The sequence below is a fragment of the Lepidochelys kempii genome, chromosome 8 (genome assembly GCF_965140265.1).
Source record: "Lepidochelys kempii isolate rLepKem1 chromosome 8, rLepKem1.hap2, whole genome shotgun sequence".
In the NCBI taxonomy this organism is placed as follows: domain Eukaryota; kingdom Metazoa; phylum Chordata; order Testudines; family Cheloniidae; genus Lepidochelys; species Lepidochelys kempii.
This window is the reverse complement of record NC_133263.1, coordinates 8408858-8427376: the sequence shown is the minus strand read 5'-3', so window position 1 is coordinate 8427376 and position 18519 is coordinate 8408858. Positions and strand designations below refer to the sequence as shown.

At 39.7% G+C, this 18519-nt stretch overlaps 1 protein-coding gene across 3 annotated transcripts in view; it reads right to left on the bottom strand.

Moving 5' to 3' along the window:
* Nucleotides 1-5768: 5768 nt before the first annotated feature.
* Nucleotides 5769-18519, bottom strand: part of ADAMTS2 (ADAM metallopeptidase with thrombospondin type 1 motif 2) — a 258408-nt gene continuing 245657 nt past the window's right edge. For all 3 annotated transcript variants that reach the window (XM_073355401.1, XM_073355403.1, XM_073355402.1), the window contains 4 exons: nt 13978-14185; nt 12540-12669; nt 11385-11474; nt 5769-6872 (listed from right to left, as the gene is read on the bottom strand). In XM_073355401.1, the coding sequence (XP_073211502.1) occupies nt 6412-6872; nt 11385-11474; nt 12540-12669; nt 13978-14185 (889 nt within the window). In that variant the 3' untranslated portion in view covers nt 5769-6411. The remainder of the gene's footprint in view (nt 6873-11384; nt 11475-12539; nt 12670-13977; nt 14186-18519) is intronic.

The following is an 18519-nucleotide window of genomic DNA, read 5'->3' as shown; positions in this document are numbered from 1 at the left end:
CAGATGCATACATTTTTGGGGAGGCGGGAACCAACAACTGGATTAGATGCACCACTGGATTGATCCTGTAGGGTAATTCCTATGTTCCCTGTGCATTTTATCCAGTAACAATGTGTGTGCGCTCAGGACTTCTCCAGCAACCCCATCCTGATCGGAATGAACTACACCTAGCATCTAGGAAAGGAAACAGACACTCACTGGAGTCTGAAACCACCTGCTTTCCTCAGTACACCCACATCCAATGTCTCTTTGGACAAAATGAGTCAGCAAAGGGAAAAGTCCAACACTTTTGCAAAAGAACACAGACCTTTGAACTTTAATAAATTATAAAATTAAAAGTTCTAATTTGTATATACATTTTAATATACAAGAAATGGCTATTCATTCCAATTGTTGTGAAGATGTATGTATTGTAATTGAATGGCAGTGCCATACAGTTATTTAGACGAACTTAGCTAATACTGTGCATTGTAGGTGAATATATAAAGTATTAAATACACTATATAATAAAGTAAATCATACAGACCCTTTGAGTACTAGTAAAGCACCATTTATAGACTGTTCAAATATCTTAAAGCATTTTAAGTGAGTACTGAGAGAACCTAAATATTGAATGGAAGGTGTTAAAATCTGGACTGGTGAATGAATACCATGGATTACAGGAATTCTAAAGGGAATGTCAGGTGAGTTAAAAATGGAAGTTGATTGGAGCCAAAGGAAATACTGTTAATTTTTAGGGTCTCTTTAAGATACTGAGCTGAGAAAGATTAATTTAGAAAATTGATCGGCTTGTGTTCAAAATCTGGATGCATTAATTTGGTGGTTGGATTTAATGGGTGTGGTGTTTGGGCCCCATAACCCTTAATCTCTATGACTGTATAAATACCTACCAGGAAATCCTTTCTCTTAAGGGAGAACACTGTTTTAGCTTTCAGATCAGACAGCCAGTGGCCACCTCAGAAATACCAGATCTATAACTAACTAGATTTCTTTCTTTTATTCCTGAGTATTGTGTTAAATTGGTACCCCGGGGTTGTGATGCATCAAAAGATACTGCCTATGTGATGGTTAAACATTAAAAGAACATGTAATAAAATGTTTTTGCCCAATTTATAGCTATGCTAATAAAAGTAGCAGTTTTGCAAGAGGAAGCTGCTGTCCAAAGTTTAACAGGCCTGTAAACAATCCACATATTCCACCACATGAAAAGGAACAAAAGCAACCGTGGGCCAGACCCCAACTATTGCTTCCATGTTGGTTACTCTTAACCTGAGTGGCCCAAATCCTGAAAGGTATTTAGGTTTTTCACTTCTCTGTGAACTGGAAATACTACGGTCAGCTTAAAGGACTACAGTTCTTATGGCTGAGGGTAAGATTCTTTCTCATATGGAAATATTGTAAAGAGAAGGTGGCAGCCAGCTCTGTTTCACAGCGGGCTGGGAAAACCCTCTTTGTTCAGGAGGGTAAGATACTGGCCAGTGTGGACTAAAGAGTTTGACTTGTGTTCAATTGTCACTGACTTCATGCCAAAAAAAAGCCTAAGTTGGAAAAGCGATCCAATGGAATTAAAAATAGTCCAAAATAAAGCACAGTGAAGGCAGAGTGAAAACTCAGTTCATAGAGCCTGAAAAAGGAAAGAGTTCTAGGTCAGAAATAAAGAAACTGTAAGGTCTGGTCCAATCCTCATGGAAGGTGATGGAAAGACACCCATCAACTGTTGTGGGCATTGGCTCAGTCAGGCCCCTAATGAATACCATATGTATCGTAGTACCAGCCTTGCTTTTTGTGGAGTGTGTTCTACTATACAGCATGGGCTTCTCTCAAGCTTGGTAAATCTGGTTTGTTTTTTGGTTTGTTTGATTTTAAGAAGTGAATCATTCTCGTGAAGGGGGAAAGTGTTGAAGTGCCAAGACTGTTTCTGAACTTTGGACTAGCTTTGAAACTCAAAATGCAGCTTGTGAGGTTGACAAAAGTTTCATCTCCAGAGCGTTCAGCCCTGGCTCTCCTATAGTTCTAACATAAGCCAGAATGCATCTAGTCATTTGCTACTTTGCAAACCATGGGTACAGGGTAGAGCTGTACAAAATGATACAGAAAAGCAGACACCTTCCCCCGCCCTGAATTTACTCTTTCCTAGGGTGGGATGTTTCAGTGAAAAGGTGGCTTTTCCGTCAGATTCTGACACACAACATTCCACCCTCTCTATGAAGGTAATGGGCAAATTGTAGGGTAACTTTTGAGTTGTGGGGTTTTTGTCATGTATTTCTTCCTGGATACCCTGGCTTGCTAAACCTATTTCATGCACTCAGGAGCAGCAGAAACCATTTAAATATGTTCTCTCATGTCTGTATGTGAAGAAGGAAATATGACCCCAGAAGGTACTAGAGGACAGTACAGGGCTGTTATCCATCAAAGCCACCAAATGAATTTTGCAAGTGTCCATAAACTCCTCCCCCCATGAGGAGTCTAGGCAGGGAAAACAAAGATTTGGGGTGGGGGATTTCTCCCAGACTATGTGCTGGTCAACACTTAGGATGCAGAGAAGGGGGTGGGGAGAAAGGGGTCACATGGTCTGTTGGAGGGAGAAGAATTCTGGGGAGGTGGAGACCTCCATAGCTCCAAAGCCTTCAAGGTTTCCCCACAAATAGGTTTGTCTAGTTTACTGCGTGACTGGATATGCTGTTTGGCTATGTTAGAGTGGGGTTCCTTGTTTATTGTATTGCCCTCACAGACCTAAAGTTATATGTTTAGGGTGATAAAGGGACAGAGGAGAGTATTCTTTAAGTTGAACTGTCACAACAGACCAGGGGAAACTCAAAAAGCATAAAATAGCTCATTTTTCTACAAGCTGTGAATTCGAACCTACCCTGCTTTGTCCTGAATCTAGATTTTATGCATAGCAGCTGAACTAGGGCTGTTTTAACTAAGACTTTTGTTAAACTAAGTTTGTGCCATCAAAGGAGTTAAACTGTTAACTGTTAAACTGTTTTAACTAAGACTTTTGGAGATAAAAGTTGCCCAGTTTTTCCTTTTTGGAGCCCATGACTTCACTTTTCTATTTTATGCATATGCACGACAGCCTCTGAACCGGACTGTGAGGGACTGTCAGATTAAACTTGTTACAGGCACTGAAAGCCTCAGGGGCGCGGCAGCTGCATAATGTTAAACTCCCATATACATGGTCAGGCCTGCGCTTGGCTGCAGGCACCTAACAGACAGCCCAGGTCCCACTCGGCAATGCTTGGGAGCACACAGGGAAAGGCTGTCTGCCTCATCTCTTTATCAGTCAGCATCTCATAGCAGGGCCTTTTGACTGCTCTATGCAGTGCCTAGCACAAGTTGGGGGGGGATTCTTAGTTGATCCTTAGGTGACAATGTAATAAATATGATTAATAACAACTTTGTGCCTCTGTTACAGGTGTATACAGCTGCTGGCATCTCCTCCTTTGATGGCACAAAGCATGCAGGTGCTGAGCCAAATATTAATATACCTATTGGGGTTGCATCTGAGGTGTGCCAAACTCACCCTAGGTATGAGCCATGACCACAGCTAGCAACCTCACCACTTTGAGCATGTGGAATCATGAAAACTCACCCTATTGTCTTCAGCCAGCAGCTGCACCCACAGCTTCTTCCCCTTTCCTCCTCTCTGCACTGCCTACCTTCCTTCATACTTCTCTCCTCCATCACAAAAAGAATGGGTGTGTATACTTGCCCCCCCCCACCTGCAAATGATATTTTCCTGCTGTCTCTTTGGCCTTTTCTCCTCCTTGCCAAAACTGGTAGTTGCCCCACTTCTGTCCAAGCTTTTGGTAGACTGTATGCATTTGGGGATTGTAGAAGATAGCATTGTGGGTCAAACATAGAACTGTTTGATATTAAGACTGTTCTTGTCTTCATCTGAACCATTAATTCAACCAACTGACCTAACACATGCACCAACCCAGCCTGTTTCAGTGTTTTCACAATATGGACCTTTAATTTTATTTTTTGGAAGCAAAAAGAAACCCATGCTTTAGTGGAACGTGCTCCCACCAGCCACAAGAGAAGAGGTCAGTGTAGGAAAAGAATAGAAGAGGCTGTGTAAGTATAGTGTAGACAGGGAGTGTGTGGATCTTTGTCCCCCTCTAGCAGTTAACTCCTTTAAAGAGGTTTCTGAGTCTGCTAATGCAGCATAGCTCCTTAAGCTAATACTTTGAACCCTGAAACCTGTGCATCTCCCTTCCTGCAGATGCCATGAGCACAGGGATCTTACAAGAGTCTTGACCTGTAGCAAGCCCTGATGTAACTTCTGTCAATTTAGGTTGTTATATATGCCCCTATCATTTAATGCTTCTGAAGTGCTCAGACAGTGCTTTGAATTGATCTCCACACCTTCCCGTGAGGAAGTGAAGCTGATGGCATTATACCAGGGATAAAATTGGCCCCATTCTCTAGTACTTTGTCTAATATTCTTTGTAAATTATTTTGGTTAAACCTTGGCTCTTGTCCTGTCAACAGTTTCTGGGCATAGATTCAGCTGCTGGTTTCAATAATTCAGTGCACTTAGTGCTACCTCTTTCCAATCTAAACTAGGATACTTTGCAATGGAAGCTAGGTGAGCCATTCACTCACAACATTTAAAAGTAGAAATGGGGGCCCCAGCATGGACAGCAGAAAGTAAGTTGGGGTTTTCCTTTTCAGTGAGGGCCTGGCTGCCAGGCTCAACATTGCATCACCAGCAACTAAGCTATGTAGCATATGTCCAAACTAGCTCTGCAAATGAGACCACCACCTTGTATCTTCTTAATTCAAGATCAAAAATTTGAATTGAGAGCATTTTGCCACCTCTCAGTTGCCTTGTCTATGTGAACTGGCAGTGTCAAGGCAGCCCTAACCCCTGCATATCTTTTCTATGTGAAATGACTGTTTCAAAGAGACCTTATCCCCTGGAAAATATTAACAAGCTTGAGCAGACAAGGGAAAGTCAACCCACTAGGCTAGAGCAAAATTAATAAACCCCACAAACACACAGGTTTTAATTCCCTACTCATACAGTATTCCAATTGCAAAACCCATTGAAGTCAATGGGAGTCTTTCCACTGAGCTTAGTGGTCTTTGGCTCAAATGCTCAGTACCTACTGTACACATTAATTTATCCTGTAAGGTGGCTGGTAACATCCTTGCATTATATAGAGACCTTTGAAAGCAGGCATGGCCTCGCCAAAAGGTACAAACAACCACGCTGAATGTCTTCTACTTACGAGCCATCCAGAATGAGCTATGGAAAATGGTGAGGTTGCCCTCAGCTCTCAGAAGACATTACAGGGAAAGGAAGTACTCAAAGGGCTGTCAGGCTACTAAGCTCTAAGCACACTTGGTACTGTGTTTACATATAAGCATGATGAACAATGTTCACTTCTGCTGCAACAGAGCTGTCCTAAGGAAAGATTGATAACACAATGTGTTCCTTCAGAATGACATAACATTGTACCATGAAAAATGTTAACATACACAATTACACTTTCTTCATGAAGCACCAAAGAAAAGGAAAGGAAAGGAAAGGAAAAGAGACTCCAGTCATTTTAAGTTAAACAGAGTGTTGATAAAAGGTAGACTGAAAAGAATGTCAACTAAAACCATTGGGGATATTGTATAACAGGAGTTTAAAGTCTATGAAATAAAGATACTCAAACAAAAGATTAGGACATTGTCAGTCTAAATTGTATAGGTCCAGTCAAATAGTAAATCATTTTTATAGATAAAAATGCTTTGAAATTATTTATGGGAACATGCAAACTACTGGTTATCAGTTCTGAACTTAGATTAAATATGTGGTGTACAAAGAATCTCAAATGTAAGGTTCCAGTTAAGAAAGGTAGGTAAGTGTAGCCATGAGAATAATTCCATTTAAGGAAGGGGGACTACTTACATGTTTAAAGTCATGCATGTACTTAAATACCATCCTGAATCTGGGAGTAATTTATTGTATGGTTTGATGCAATACTTCTCTTGATCAACTGGTTATCACTATTAAAGGCATGTGTAGGTAACGGACTCTGTTCTCCTCCCTGTTGAATGCAACTCCCATTAGCATTCCCTAGGAGTTATGCAAGGCATTGAGGAGTGAAAAGAGCCCAAAATCCATAAACCGGCTGATCTGGGCTAGGTAATAGGTTTGTGTGGATTCAGTGAAATACTGTACTGATATTGCACTAGTACGTTATAGCACCCTGGAACCCTAGCCATCAGAACGTTTCAACGAGCGTTATGAAACAATCTTACATTCCTGTTTGTTTTAGGCTTTAGAATTTGGCATTTCTGCCATAGCACCGCTTTTTTCTTTCTCTAGTTTGTATGACATGGGCATTACGATGGTGGTGGTAACATCTCTATAAGAGAGAAAAATGTCGTCTGTGCCGTATTTCCATTTTAATGTAGCTTACTAATGGTCTCCCTCTTTCTTTTCTCAGCTATCAGCTCCTGAATTCTTTGGTTCTTTGTCCTTTCGTAATGCAGCCTCCTCCGTGGGATGAGGTTGTGCTGCGGTACTTCGTTGTCCAGCCCATCGATTTTATATGGCACGTCTACCGCATTAATTTCTGGGTGGTCCTCAGTTGCATTGGAATGGGTGATATTTGAGTTGGAAACCAGAGGAGGACCAGCGGTAGCCTGCATGACAACCACCCCAGTAGGAGGAGTGAGAGTAGGCAGGAGATTCTCCTCAATGTTGTTCTTATTTAGGTTAGAATCAGTTACATTATTATCCTCTGTTATGTTGTTATACATATTACAGGACTTGCAACACAGCTTATTGTAACCAGGAATTGAACAGTAACGAGAGAGAACTTCCATGCGACAAAACATGGACTTGTCTCCTTGGCAACGTTCCCCTGAAAGAGAGAAAGAGGAAAGGTAAATAAATAGCACGTGGGGGAAGTCTTATCCTAGAAGAACATTTAAAGTCGTATCCTATAAAATCAGCAACAGATACACTCAGGCTTTGGCAATGGGGGTAGGGTTGGAAATACAAACTGGGCTGGGAATTTGACAAATGGACCCTTTTAATTATAGAAGGTGTAACTGAGACCCTAAATCCTGACACCATCAAACTCTAGGGTGATCAAAGCCAGATCTGAATTTTGCATGTTGGACCCATCTCTATGATAAATCCAAGCACCCCACACCTTTCCCTTATGCTACACTAACGCTAGGCTGTGGCAGTGACATGAGTTCACTGCATTGTCGTGAACTAGAACAACCTTACTAATGCTATGTTGCTACTCCAGAATTCCACCTTAAGCCCGCAAATAGCTTAAGTCACAAATTTTACTCAGGAGCTCTTTATTCCTTCACTCCTTTTATATGCTGTTATGCAGAGTAACAGTGACTTAATTAAAAATGAGGAGGAATTAAAGTGTAAAAAGCCACTAATCTCAGCCTTGGGTTTACTTCTATATGCCTATATCTGAGCTTCAAAAAGCTGTAGTCTTGGCTGAGGCTGTATATAGCTTCTAATTTAAAATAATTTATATGGAAGTCATTTCTTGCTCAGCTGTCTAGCTTCCAGTCTGAAAGTGGTGGCATCTCCTAAATGGTTATCTTGCCTACGAGAACTGTGAAGACTTTGGAGCAAACCTTTTCTGCCTTTAAGGAGGAACTTGGAATATGGTGAGCTGTTTACACAAGCGAGGTAGAACTGTGCTAACTGACATTAGTGACTGGGAGACTCACTGCAAATCCCTGACTTCTGTAAATCAGGGAATGAAGACACCTAATAAAGATTAAACCAGGATAATTAATAGATGTTAAGGCCAGAAGGGATTATTTAGATCATCTAGTCTGAATGAGTCACAATGAATGCACTGGGCCAGATCCTGGTATCAGTGAACTGCATGTGGCAAAGTTTAAGATTAGGGGGGTTAGCCATATTCTTCTTCTTAAGCATTTATCCAAGTCTAGTCTGAAACCACTAAAACCCTTGTCTCCCCTCCTCCCCCCGGGCAGACTGGCTGGGGTGCAATCTTTAATCAGTAGTTCTTAGCCAGTGGAAGCTAACAAGGCTGGGGCTTTCCACCTGTCTCCCTTTTACCCACAGAGGAGTCACTGCACGTCAGGGACAGCATGCTGTCTGTCCCCCCTGCATGGACACAGTTCTACAGGCTCTCTGTGTTCTGTTCACTACGCTAGTTGCAGTGCCCCAGTACCTCCTGGTTCTAGGCAAGACAACAAACAGAATTACATTAATTCCTGCCACCTAAATAAACCCAGACTGGGGGAACGTGCTGAGGAAGAGGGCAAGTTAGAACAACACTTTGAATGGTTAGTGACAAGTTATTTTCTCAGTAGCCACAATGCTGACTGTAACTTTATAAGCTCCAGGGCCGTCTTCTGCAGTAACCCACGAGCCACCTGTAGGTGAGAGTTCCTGCATTACCATGGGAACACAATCATACCTATTGACTAGTAATGATAACAGAAGTTGTTGTGAACTCTTATAGGACAAGATGTACAATTTCAAATACTTGCCTTAATTCACAGTATACCTGATTGCAGAATATACATAAAGCCACATATGTTTAGCATTACTGATACCATACTTTGCCACCCTTTTATTTAAGCGCTCAGCAACATTTCAGCAAATTACAGCACCACGACAGATTCAGAAATATTATGTGAATTTAGAAAGCACAGGTGTCAGCTCTTCATTCATGCTCAGTTAAAAATATAGGGAGTTATAGTGTTTAATTGGCAAACATATCAGTCTAGCATATGCTAATAACTATTCCTCTTGCTTTGAAAAGCTAGAGTTGATTGACAAGACAAACTACTTGTCTTTAAACTAACCCCTTTATCCATTGATTATTGCATTTTCTATAGAAAAACAAAAATATGGTTCTTATTTCAATTTGTCAGTTTATTTTCAGATGATAAACTGAGACAACAACCAGAAGGAACTCCTTCTTGGAAATCTGAGAATAGTAATTGAGTTTTGGACAAATTTTCAAAGCGGCTTCAAGCCTGCAGATGCAATTTAGTGTGTGCAAGTTTTTGCATGCAAAACTTAACATGATCTATAAAACTTTCTTCATGCGTGAGGCCCCTTTGAACATTTTGCCCTATGTGGCTTTAGTACAAGCTTTTCCAAATATATAGTACCTGTTGAATTTTCTGCAAGCTAACATTTAAATTTAGGTTCAAAAGGCACAGCCATTCTCGTCTATATATTATAAGAGTCAGTAGATGCCTCTTTAGAAACATGCCTTTTTTTTTTTTTTTAGCAAAAACATGAAGTGATCAAGCATAAAAATTACACGAGAATCAAATTCCAGTATCTGAAAAAGTTTAGCTTCATATTTTACATGAATAAATTTCCAAAACCTTGTAACTCATGAAGATCAAAATGAAATGTATATTATCTTTTCAAACCAAAATAGTCAGATGTGCTGAACTTTTATTTTATTTGCAGTATGCATGACAGACTGGCAGTATGACTTCAAATCATCACTAAGAAAAAAATAAGTCAGTTTCAAAGTCACTTTGGTACACATTAAATTGGTCTAATAAAAATATTGGAAAGCAAAATGAATTGGCACATCTTTAATATTAATGTTCAATACATACAAAACACTAATAAAATATCCCTGATAAACCAAAGTGCATATAGACATAGTGCACAATGCCCAGATACCTTATTGCACCATTCTCTATAGCCACCCAGATCTTGAAACATCACTAAACATTTGTCTATTTAAGGTAACAGTCATGAATATATTTATACAGTTAAACACCAATTATTTTACATAACAGTATTCAGTGCCAGGGATGTGTCTTTGCTTTTTCACCTTGTCATGTAAATTATTAACATGTTTCCAGAAATTATCATATTAACACCAAAATTTAAATATGTGATCACATGATAATGACAAGTTTGAAGTGCTACATTGCTGAAGAGCCAAAGATTTGGAAGTGCCACCTTTCTAAAGGATAGGATCAGTGGAATAAGGTAGCAATTTACTATATAACTCAAAGACTGGTGTTTAAAAATTTATATACTTCTACTATTACTTAATGTCACAAATGGTTTTATGCATAGTGAATTCCAAATCTTCCAACACAAACACATAAGGTGAAGCAACAATGGCAATTAAATTTTGAGACATTAAATAAATGACCTTTTCTTTATGAAATGTACACGGCCTGTGCAAATTAACCTTTGATTAAATTTACTTCCTTCCAATATTTTATCATTCAAGTAAAAATGCTGTTTATGAAGATTAACTCATGTTTCCAGTGTACTGTTTGTATTTAAAGCCGGATCTGGTACTTAATGCCATTACATTTAAACATTAAGGCATTTTTCAAAAATTTATTTTTTTTCCTATGCAAAAAAAAGCAATAAAAATTGAGGTAATTCTGTAGTTGTTCACACTGTTATGTTTGCCAGTTGACACATATATAGAACATACACACACACACAATCATACCAATCAAGTCAAACATGCATATGGTGAAAAAAGACCAATGGATGTAATGATCCTAAGTAGTTCAATGCTGAGCAACTTGAGACATCATAGTCAATGCAAATGTCATTGCCTCAACTATGTTTAAAAAAACACCACCAACAACAAACCTTTATAGCTTGGACCACTTACATTTAACAAAACGTAGGAAAAATATGCAAAACTCTGGCAAAATGGTATGCAGAAAAAAAGAACCTTGCAGCTTTTGAAAAGAAAATATTCAGAACAGGTAGGAGTTTGAAGAAAGTGTACAGCACAATAGCAGCATTTAAAATATCAACAGAAATGGAGCTACTTGTAATAATAAGCTCTTCACAAAAACAAACAGTTATTAAATTAGGAATAGATTTGAGCAGCATGGGTAAGTAAGCAATGACACTGCAACGGAAAATGGAATGAACTCTTTCATCCAACAAACTACTCCAAAAGGAAAACTAGCATGTTATGAGATTCAGAGCCTTTAGATAAAGGAGAACTTTAGCACTACAAGGTGTCATTATTGTGATGTGATCACATTCACAATAAGTTCTCAGTTTTGCTATCAAACTGAACGTCATGAACCGGTAAGCCTTTTTTCACCATCACCAACCAACAAGCAAACTGACCCCAGCTCCCTTTCAGAGGAGTGCAACACACTGCAGAGATCCTACTTCACACATCCAACAACTCCAAGGCCTCCGCCATCATTGGTGCACGAGCTCCAGAGAAGAAAGACACTGCGCACCAAGGGCCCAGTGCGGAAAAAAGATTCAGCCGAAGATTTAACTTGGTAAAGTCAAGGGAATTTTCCATATATAGAGAGGAAAAGAGCAAAAGGCAAAGTCCACATTTGATGTGGCATGCATTTAAGGGCAAAGGCAGAGTTATAAATGGGTCTTTTACTTGAAGATATTTTCTGGATGGGATAATCTCCATCTGGTCTTGACAGCCATTGTATCATGTAGGTTTTCTTTGATGGATCAGAAACATTTCCTGGAATAGAGGAAAAAATGTAAGCAAAAATGTATTAACATTAGTAGCTTTACTATGTCATAACTGGATCAAATTGAACTGGCTTGAGTGAAAAAAGTAGCAGCGAGAAAGACTAGAATGTTGTTAGGTTGGTATCTTTTAGAATAATTGAATAGTTGATGTCTTTTTTTCAATTTGCTATTAATTAATAATTTGCTCCCTGGGTTTGGAGTATAATAGCAAACGTGGAAGGAAGACTGAAAAGCACCAGTTTCCAGTAGCAGTATTACCATGTACTGCAGTCTAAGGGTCATCACATTTGTGTTTAACAGCTGCACTCTTTAGGATCTTTCATGTGGTACATGTAAGTGATACTCTTCTTAAGTCAACAGGCTAACTCCAAGGCCATATTTCTACTTAGCAAAACATCAGTACTATTGAATAATAATAAAGTTTAAAATGATACAATTTTATCATTTTTAAATGACCTCACAGGCAACATTTGCAAATGGCAAAAAAGCCAGTGAGGACAGGAACAAGCTCAGTGGACACAAATATGTGATACCTTGTTTGATGTTTCAAGGCTAACTCCTAAAGATGACCTGTCTTGACAGAAGTGACAGGAAGAGAGCAACAGCCCTGAAATGTCATTGGTGGGGAGATGGAGCAAGAAGAGGCCCACTTCCACATATTGCTGCTTTTAATGGGTACCGCCCCACCACACTCTGGCCAATCCCAAGACTTCTCAGAATCACTGGCACTGAGCAGCAGCAGTTCCCATAATTCCACCTTAGTGTTCTCTGGGCTTCTGGCCTGCAATATCGTAGCAGCTGGGTTGGCTAGTGTCCCATATCACTGCGAAATAATTAGGCATAGAAAGTATGCTAGCCACACAAACCACTTACAGGTCCACAATCTCATTGACACTCGAAACCCCTAACACACTTTGCTGAATACAAATTAATCTCTTGCATGAATGTGAATTCAGTTAAGGAGGGCTTCACTGCTTAACCACATTTAATTGAAATAATATTTTCAAAATTAGCAAAACATGCCAGTCACAAGAACAAAGAGCACAGTGCTTACTGGGGCATAGAGATAGTCTGCAGATCCTCATTGTTTCCGGTTTGTCTTCTGTACAATAGCCACTAGCATTGTCTCTCGTCCTGCACAAAACCTGCCGTTCCTGTGTGCCGTTACCACAAGTTACAGAGCACTGGGGAGAAAATGCACAAATTAGGCCTTGATTCATCTTTTGCACATGATTTATTAGGAATTCTTTTTGTCTTGGACCACAGTCCAGCTATGTAATGGTACATAATTTGACCTGACCACAATTATCACATTCATACTACAAGAGCATTCACAAACCCCTCCAACCCTGGTGAGAGCCCACTGTGAAAACACAATCCCTCCTTAGAAGAGCTCAAAGTCCAAGCAGCATATGAATAAGACTATATGCATCTAGTCACTGCACTTATCCTGAACTGTATTGCTTACAATTCTTATGAAAGCCACGAAGAAAAAAACAATACTATGGCTCCTATTGGTATAGAAGAGATATAAAATCAAATGTTGTACCTACAGATACAGCTATACTTTGTAAATTGCTTCATAGAGAACCACCATGAAAGATAATTTTGATGTATGGTATCTTTTCAATTTGAGTAGATTGACATGTAATGCCACTACATTGCATTTGCATCTCTCCTTCCAGCTGATGAGCTCAGAGCACTTTACAAACATGAATAGATCAAGCCTTGCAGCACTCCTGGGAAGTTGGTAAATACTTTACACCTGAGGAAACCGAGTACAATGAGGGTAAGTGCACACTTACAAAGTTGCACACTATGTTGGTGGAAGAGTCAGGAACAGGGAGCTTAAAATTCCCGACTCCTGGTACTTTGCTAGAACCATTGGCTCTGCTTTGTACCTAATACCTCTGTATGGAAAAAGTAGCACTGGAAGAACAACCAGCCTGCAATCCCTTTTACTCAATACTTGTAACCTTCCCTCATAATGCCTTTTCTTTGTCAAAGATGCCCAATGCCCATTTAATTGCAATAAGGTTAGGTGCCTAACTCCCTTAGGCACTTCTAAAAAACCCAGCCATGTCCCTAAAGGACTTTAGGGAAAAAAGAAAAAGGCATGACACCAATCTACTGTATTATTTTTCTCCGAGCAGTGTCATTTGGTGAAATAGTTGAAGAAACAAACAGAAGAGAAATGCTGGAGGCGCCACTTCCTTTCTTTCTGAAACTGCAACTCAGACCAGAAAGATCTGGCTCATGGGAGCCAAATCAAACAGCATTACTTCTGGTCATACTGCCATTACCCCCACCTATACTCACTTCTATGCTGAATTAGCCCTGGTGGATACAGTGTGCTCTACATTGGTAAGCAGAAGTTTTCCAGTCAGTGCAGTAGCAGGACAGGACAGGACAACTCGCTGAAGACTCCCCCTTCCCTGCTTTATAAAATATATGAAAAATATGATTGATAATTACTTATGATCATTATCTACCTGTGACCAGGGTCCTATCCTCCACTGTGCAGGACAAAGTTCTCGATTGCAAGACCTTCGGCCTTCTGGACGATCATTGTTGCAATATTTGGTATGAACAGAACGATTTGTATTGTCATGCAGGGGTTGGATACATCGTACAGAACGTACTTGATATCCTGTTTTTCCACAGCTTTTGCTGCAGGGCTCCCAATCTCCTGTAACCCATCTGGTTAATGAAAAACAGGACATGTGAGGTAAAAGTCCCTCTCTCATACGTTAGTCATGTAAAAAATATTTATTGAACTATAATTCTTAAATTTCAGGATTAGCAGTATGTTGATCTTGATCCCAATCTAGTAAATGAAAGAGGATAAATAAAAATTACTAAATGTTCTGCGAGGGCTGAATTAGCCACAGCACTGAAGCTGACAGTAAGTGGCTAAATGTATCCAAGCAGTGTCTTCTGCACTGGAAAGAGTGCAATATGGGTCCTTTGGTCTCTGTTTGTGGTAGCACTTATGGTTATTGTAATTAGGATTGATTTAGTGCGTCTTACCATTCCAAGCAAGCTACTGACAAGAAGGAATTTAGTCGATCAACTTAATATTTTAGGTTCAGCAGCAGTTAATACTGTGGCAGGTTTGTATCATAAAGGATCTTGAAGAAATATCAGATAAAACTGAACTTTGCATATAGGGGAAGGTGGAAGAATTCTAAATCTCTTGGCTAAATCTTGCCAGACGTATCTCAGGTTATAAAAAGAAAAGGGAACACACACAAATACATTTTTGAGAATTTCAGAATTTTTTTGCACTGGCATAATACAAAATGTGGAGTTCCACAACCAAATTTCTTACATGATTAGTTCTTTAATAAGGGGAAATCAATGCTATTTTTCAGAATAGACAGTGAAAGACTGTGCAAGTCCAGAGCATTAATGTAAAATTTCATCCGCTGAAGGGTTATTTTTGTTGTCTAGAGGTTCCGTACCACCATTTTGAATTCAGTGCTCTCTATCATTGACAAAACTGTATCCAATTTGTTTTTTTTATCACCATATGTGCAGCTGGCAAAAGAGGTGTTTTGTCTTTAATATTGAAGATGTAAAGCAGGTTGGGGACAAACATTTATGAAACCATTTCAAAGCTTGTAGCTTCCTACTCCTATTGAGTCCCTCCCTACATTCATCTCACAATGACTTGCTTTCTTTTCAACTTTTTACTGTGCACAGGCTTATTAAATTCTTGTAAGTAGATGGCAGCTCAGCTACAATTCTACTGTAGTTCAAAGCATAACAGCCAGAGGCATGAAACCCATTATAATGAAGGTCACATCTCTTCCTACCATGCTTCAGTATTGTATCATGTGAGTTCAGCTGGGGCACCGGTGTAGTAATGCTTTCTAACTGTGGCACAATTAGAGGTTCTTTATTTCTGAGATGAAGGTGTCAATATTACTTCATTTCATTTATTTTGGTTATAAGCTGGGGTCCTTTAAGGACTGCATGTAAAAGGGCTGAGATCTGCAAAGGAGACTGAAGAAGTTAGATATCCAATTTGCATTGATTTCCAATAGTATGTGGGCACCTAACACTTTTAGGCTCCTTTTGAGACCCTTACAATAAATTCTGTTTATCTTCAGAAAGAATAGACCAAACACATGAATCACTGATATGGCTAGGAAAAGAAAAAGGAAAATGTTTTTTCCCCCCACAGAGTTATCTCAGCATGAATATTTCCACTTAACTTCTCTTTCTTTGGAATTCTCTAATGAGGCCCCTCCTCATTACAGGCCCATGTTTGGTGCACTCTCTAGATACCTATTACGGATTTACTATTTCAAAAGTTAAAAAACAAACAAAACCCACCAGTCCTAAGATAAAGTAGTATTAAGCGGTTGTATGCAGTGTTGTAGCCTTGTCAGGCCCAAGATATTAGAAAGAGAGGGTGGGCGAGGTAATATCTTTTAGTGGACCAGCTCCTGTTGGTGAGAGAGAGCTCTGTGTGGTTCAAAAGTTTCTCTCCCTCACCAACAGAGGTTGGTCCACTAAAAGATCTGACCTTATCCACCTTTTCCCTCTAGTATTAAATGGTAACATTTTCAAAAGCACCTAAATACCTTTGGAATTCCAGCCCAATTTTTAAAACAGCTTAAGCAACTTAGGAAGCTAAGTCCCATTGACTTTTATTCACTGTTATATTGACATTCAGTGGGACTTAGTACTCGATTTACAAAGCTGTTTAGGAGCCTAAAGATACAGGTACCCAATAGGATTTACAAAACTGCATAAGCAGGTTAGGGGCCTAACTCCCAATGAAAGCCAAAGGGAATAAGGTGCCTGTCAAATCTCACTAGGCACCACTCTGCCTCTTTTGGCATCTCCTAAGCAGCTTTGTAAAATCTGGCCCTTGGGGTCCTAAGTCAGTCAGATGCTTTTGAAAATTTCACCCAAAATCTACAACAAGTTTCTCAAGTTTAGTGCAATTAGTTAGGTGAACCAGAAGTCAGAAAGACTTAATTATTGGTGTGCGAATGTTTCCAAAGATAAGCAATCCCATCTACATGTATAACATAATAATTCCTTGTTAGATCCTTGGATACCAACCTTAGCGGACCTGTCTTTTGCCGATACTCTGAACTGAAAAGAACAATTTCCCAGCAGCTTCCCTAACAGTAGTTATTTGTAAACCTCTAATGAGGCTACTTCTACACTACAGCTGGGATCGATGCTCTGAGATCGATCCACCGATGGCAGATTTAGCAGGTCTAGTGAAGATCTGCCAAATTGACAGCGGATCACTCTCTAGTTGACCCCTGTACTCTACCCCCAACAAAAAGAGGAAGGTAAGTCAAAGGGAGAGTTTCTTCCGTCGACCCTCCGCAGTGTAGACCCTGCGGTAACTTGACGTAAGGTACGTCTACTCCAGATATGTTATTCATGTAGCTGGAGTTGCGTAGCGTATGTCGACTTACCATGGTAGTGTAGACATAGCCTAAATAATTCATGCTGAAACCAACAGGGAAATAAACCACTAAAACAATTGTTGATAGCAGAGGATGGGGTTATAGCAGTAATTCTTACAGATGAGTTTACTCAGAGAGGGTGACAGTTCAACCAACCACCTAGAAGAACCATGAAAAATATAGACTCATTTTCCAGAAGACTGAAAGCCAGAACTGAGCTGTTTGTCAAGTAATTTTGAAGACTTCAAAGCAATATATCCAATCTCTCTTAGGAGCAACATTAAAGGCCTCCTAAATCCCTGCAGTAATATTTTAAAGAACAGACTACTAACCACTAAGCATCTTGTATTGTTCAGCATTCAGTACTGTACAGAACATGTAGACAGCATGATTACACTGGGATGCTCAAACTGAGACTCTTGTAAGTATACATTCCCTTTTTGATGCAGATGCACACATCCCATTAGTGCTAACAGAAGTTGTGTGCATAACCAAGAGGAGAATAATATGTCACTTTCATTTTTCTTTTCTATGTGGTCCTTGTTACAACAGCTGTTTCTCTTTGGAAAACTGTCTCTAATAGAATCTAAATTAGAGGTGTTGTGGTCAGAACAAACTAACGCCTCACGTCCCTTTTCTCCTCCCAGTCGGGATTGCGTGGAGGGGTGGGGTGAAGCAGTAAACTGCTGAAGGCCACAAAGGAGGCAGAGGAGTATCTGAGGAAACTATTAGATTGTGGCAGAAAATAAAAGGGAGCCTCAAAAAGTTCAGCCTCATTTTGGGGACTTCCTTGATCGATCTCTGTTGGATCCAGAGCTTATCCATTTTTAAATACCATCTCCCCACAGCATTAGACACCAAGAATGTTGCAAAGGGGAAGTGCTTTCTGTCTACAGTGGAAGCTGTTGCGGTGTATTTGATGCTTAGCCACAGAGCAGATGAAATTTAGTTTTGCTGATGATGTGTAGGGCTGTTGTAGCCATGTTGGTCCCAGGATATTTTCTGACAATGTAGTATTTGTAATACAGTTTTCACAGAACTCTGAGCTCATTCTTATCAGTAGTGAGGTTCACCTTCTTTCACAATGGCAGAAGACAATGTTGCCACCATACCACTAAGCTCCATAATGTTCTGTGAAGATCTGATAAGGGTCTCTTGAAATAAATCAGTAAATCCCTTTGATGGCAATTTAGGAAATAGTGCTTTAAAAATCAGTATTACAGCCTAGCTGATCGGGGGACATTTAGCTATAGATGCACAGAAATAACCATTTCCTTGGTGATCGTCAAAGTGGCTGACTTCAGTTAACTGACTGATGATAACATGAGAAGAGCTGTGAGGCCCAGGGAGGACAGAGAAATAATACACAGGGACCAAGAGAGATTAGAAACATGGGAAGAAAATAAAGTGAAATTCATCTTGGAAAAACACAAGCAAATACAACTGGGGAAATAACCCCAAACACAAATACCCAATGAGAAGGGAGAACTAGGGAGCAGCAACGCTGATCTATCTACAGATGAAACAGAAAAGCAAATTAGACATCAGATAAAATTTTCAGAAGTACCTCAGGCACCTATGTCCCATTTTGAAGAG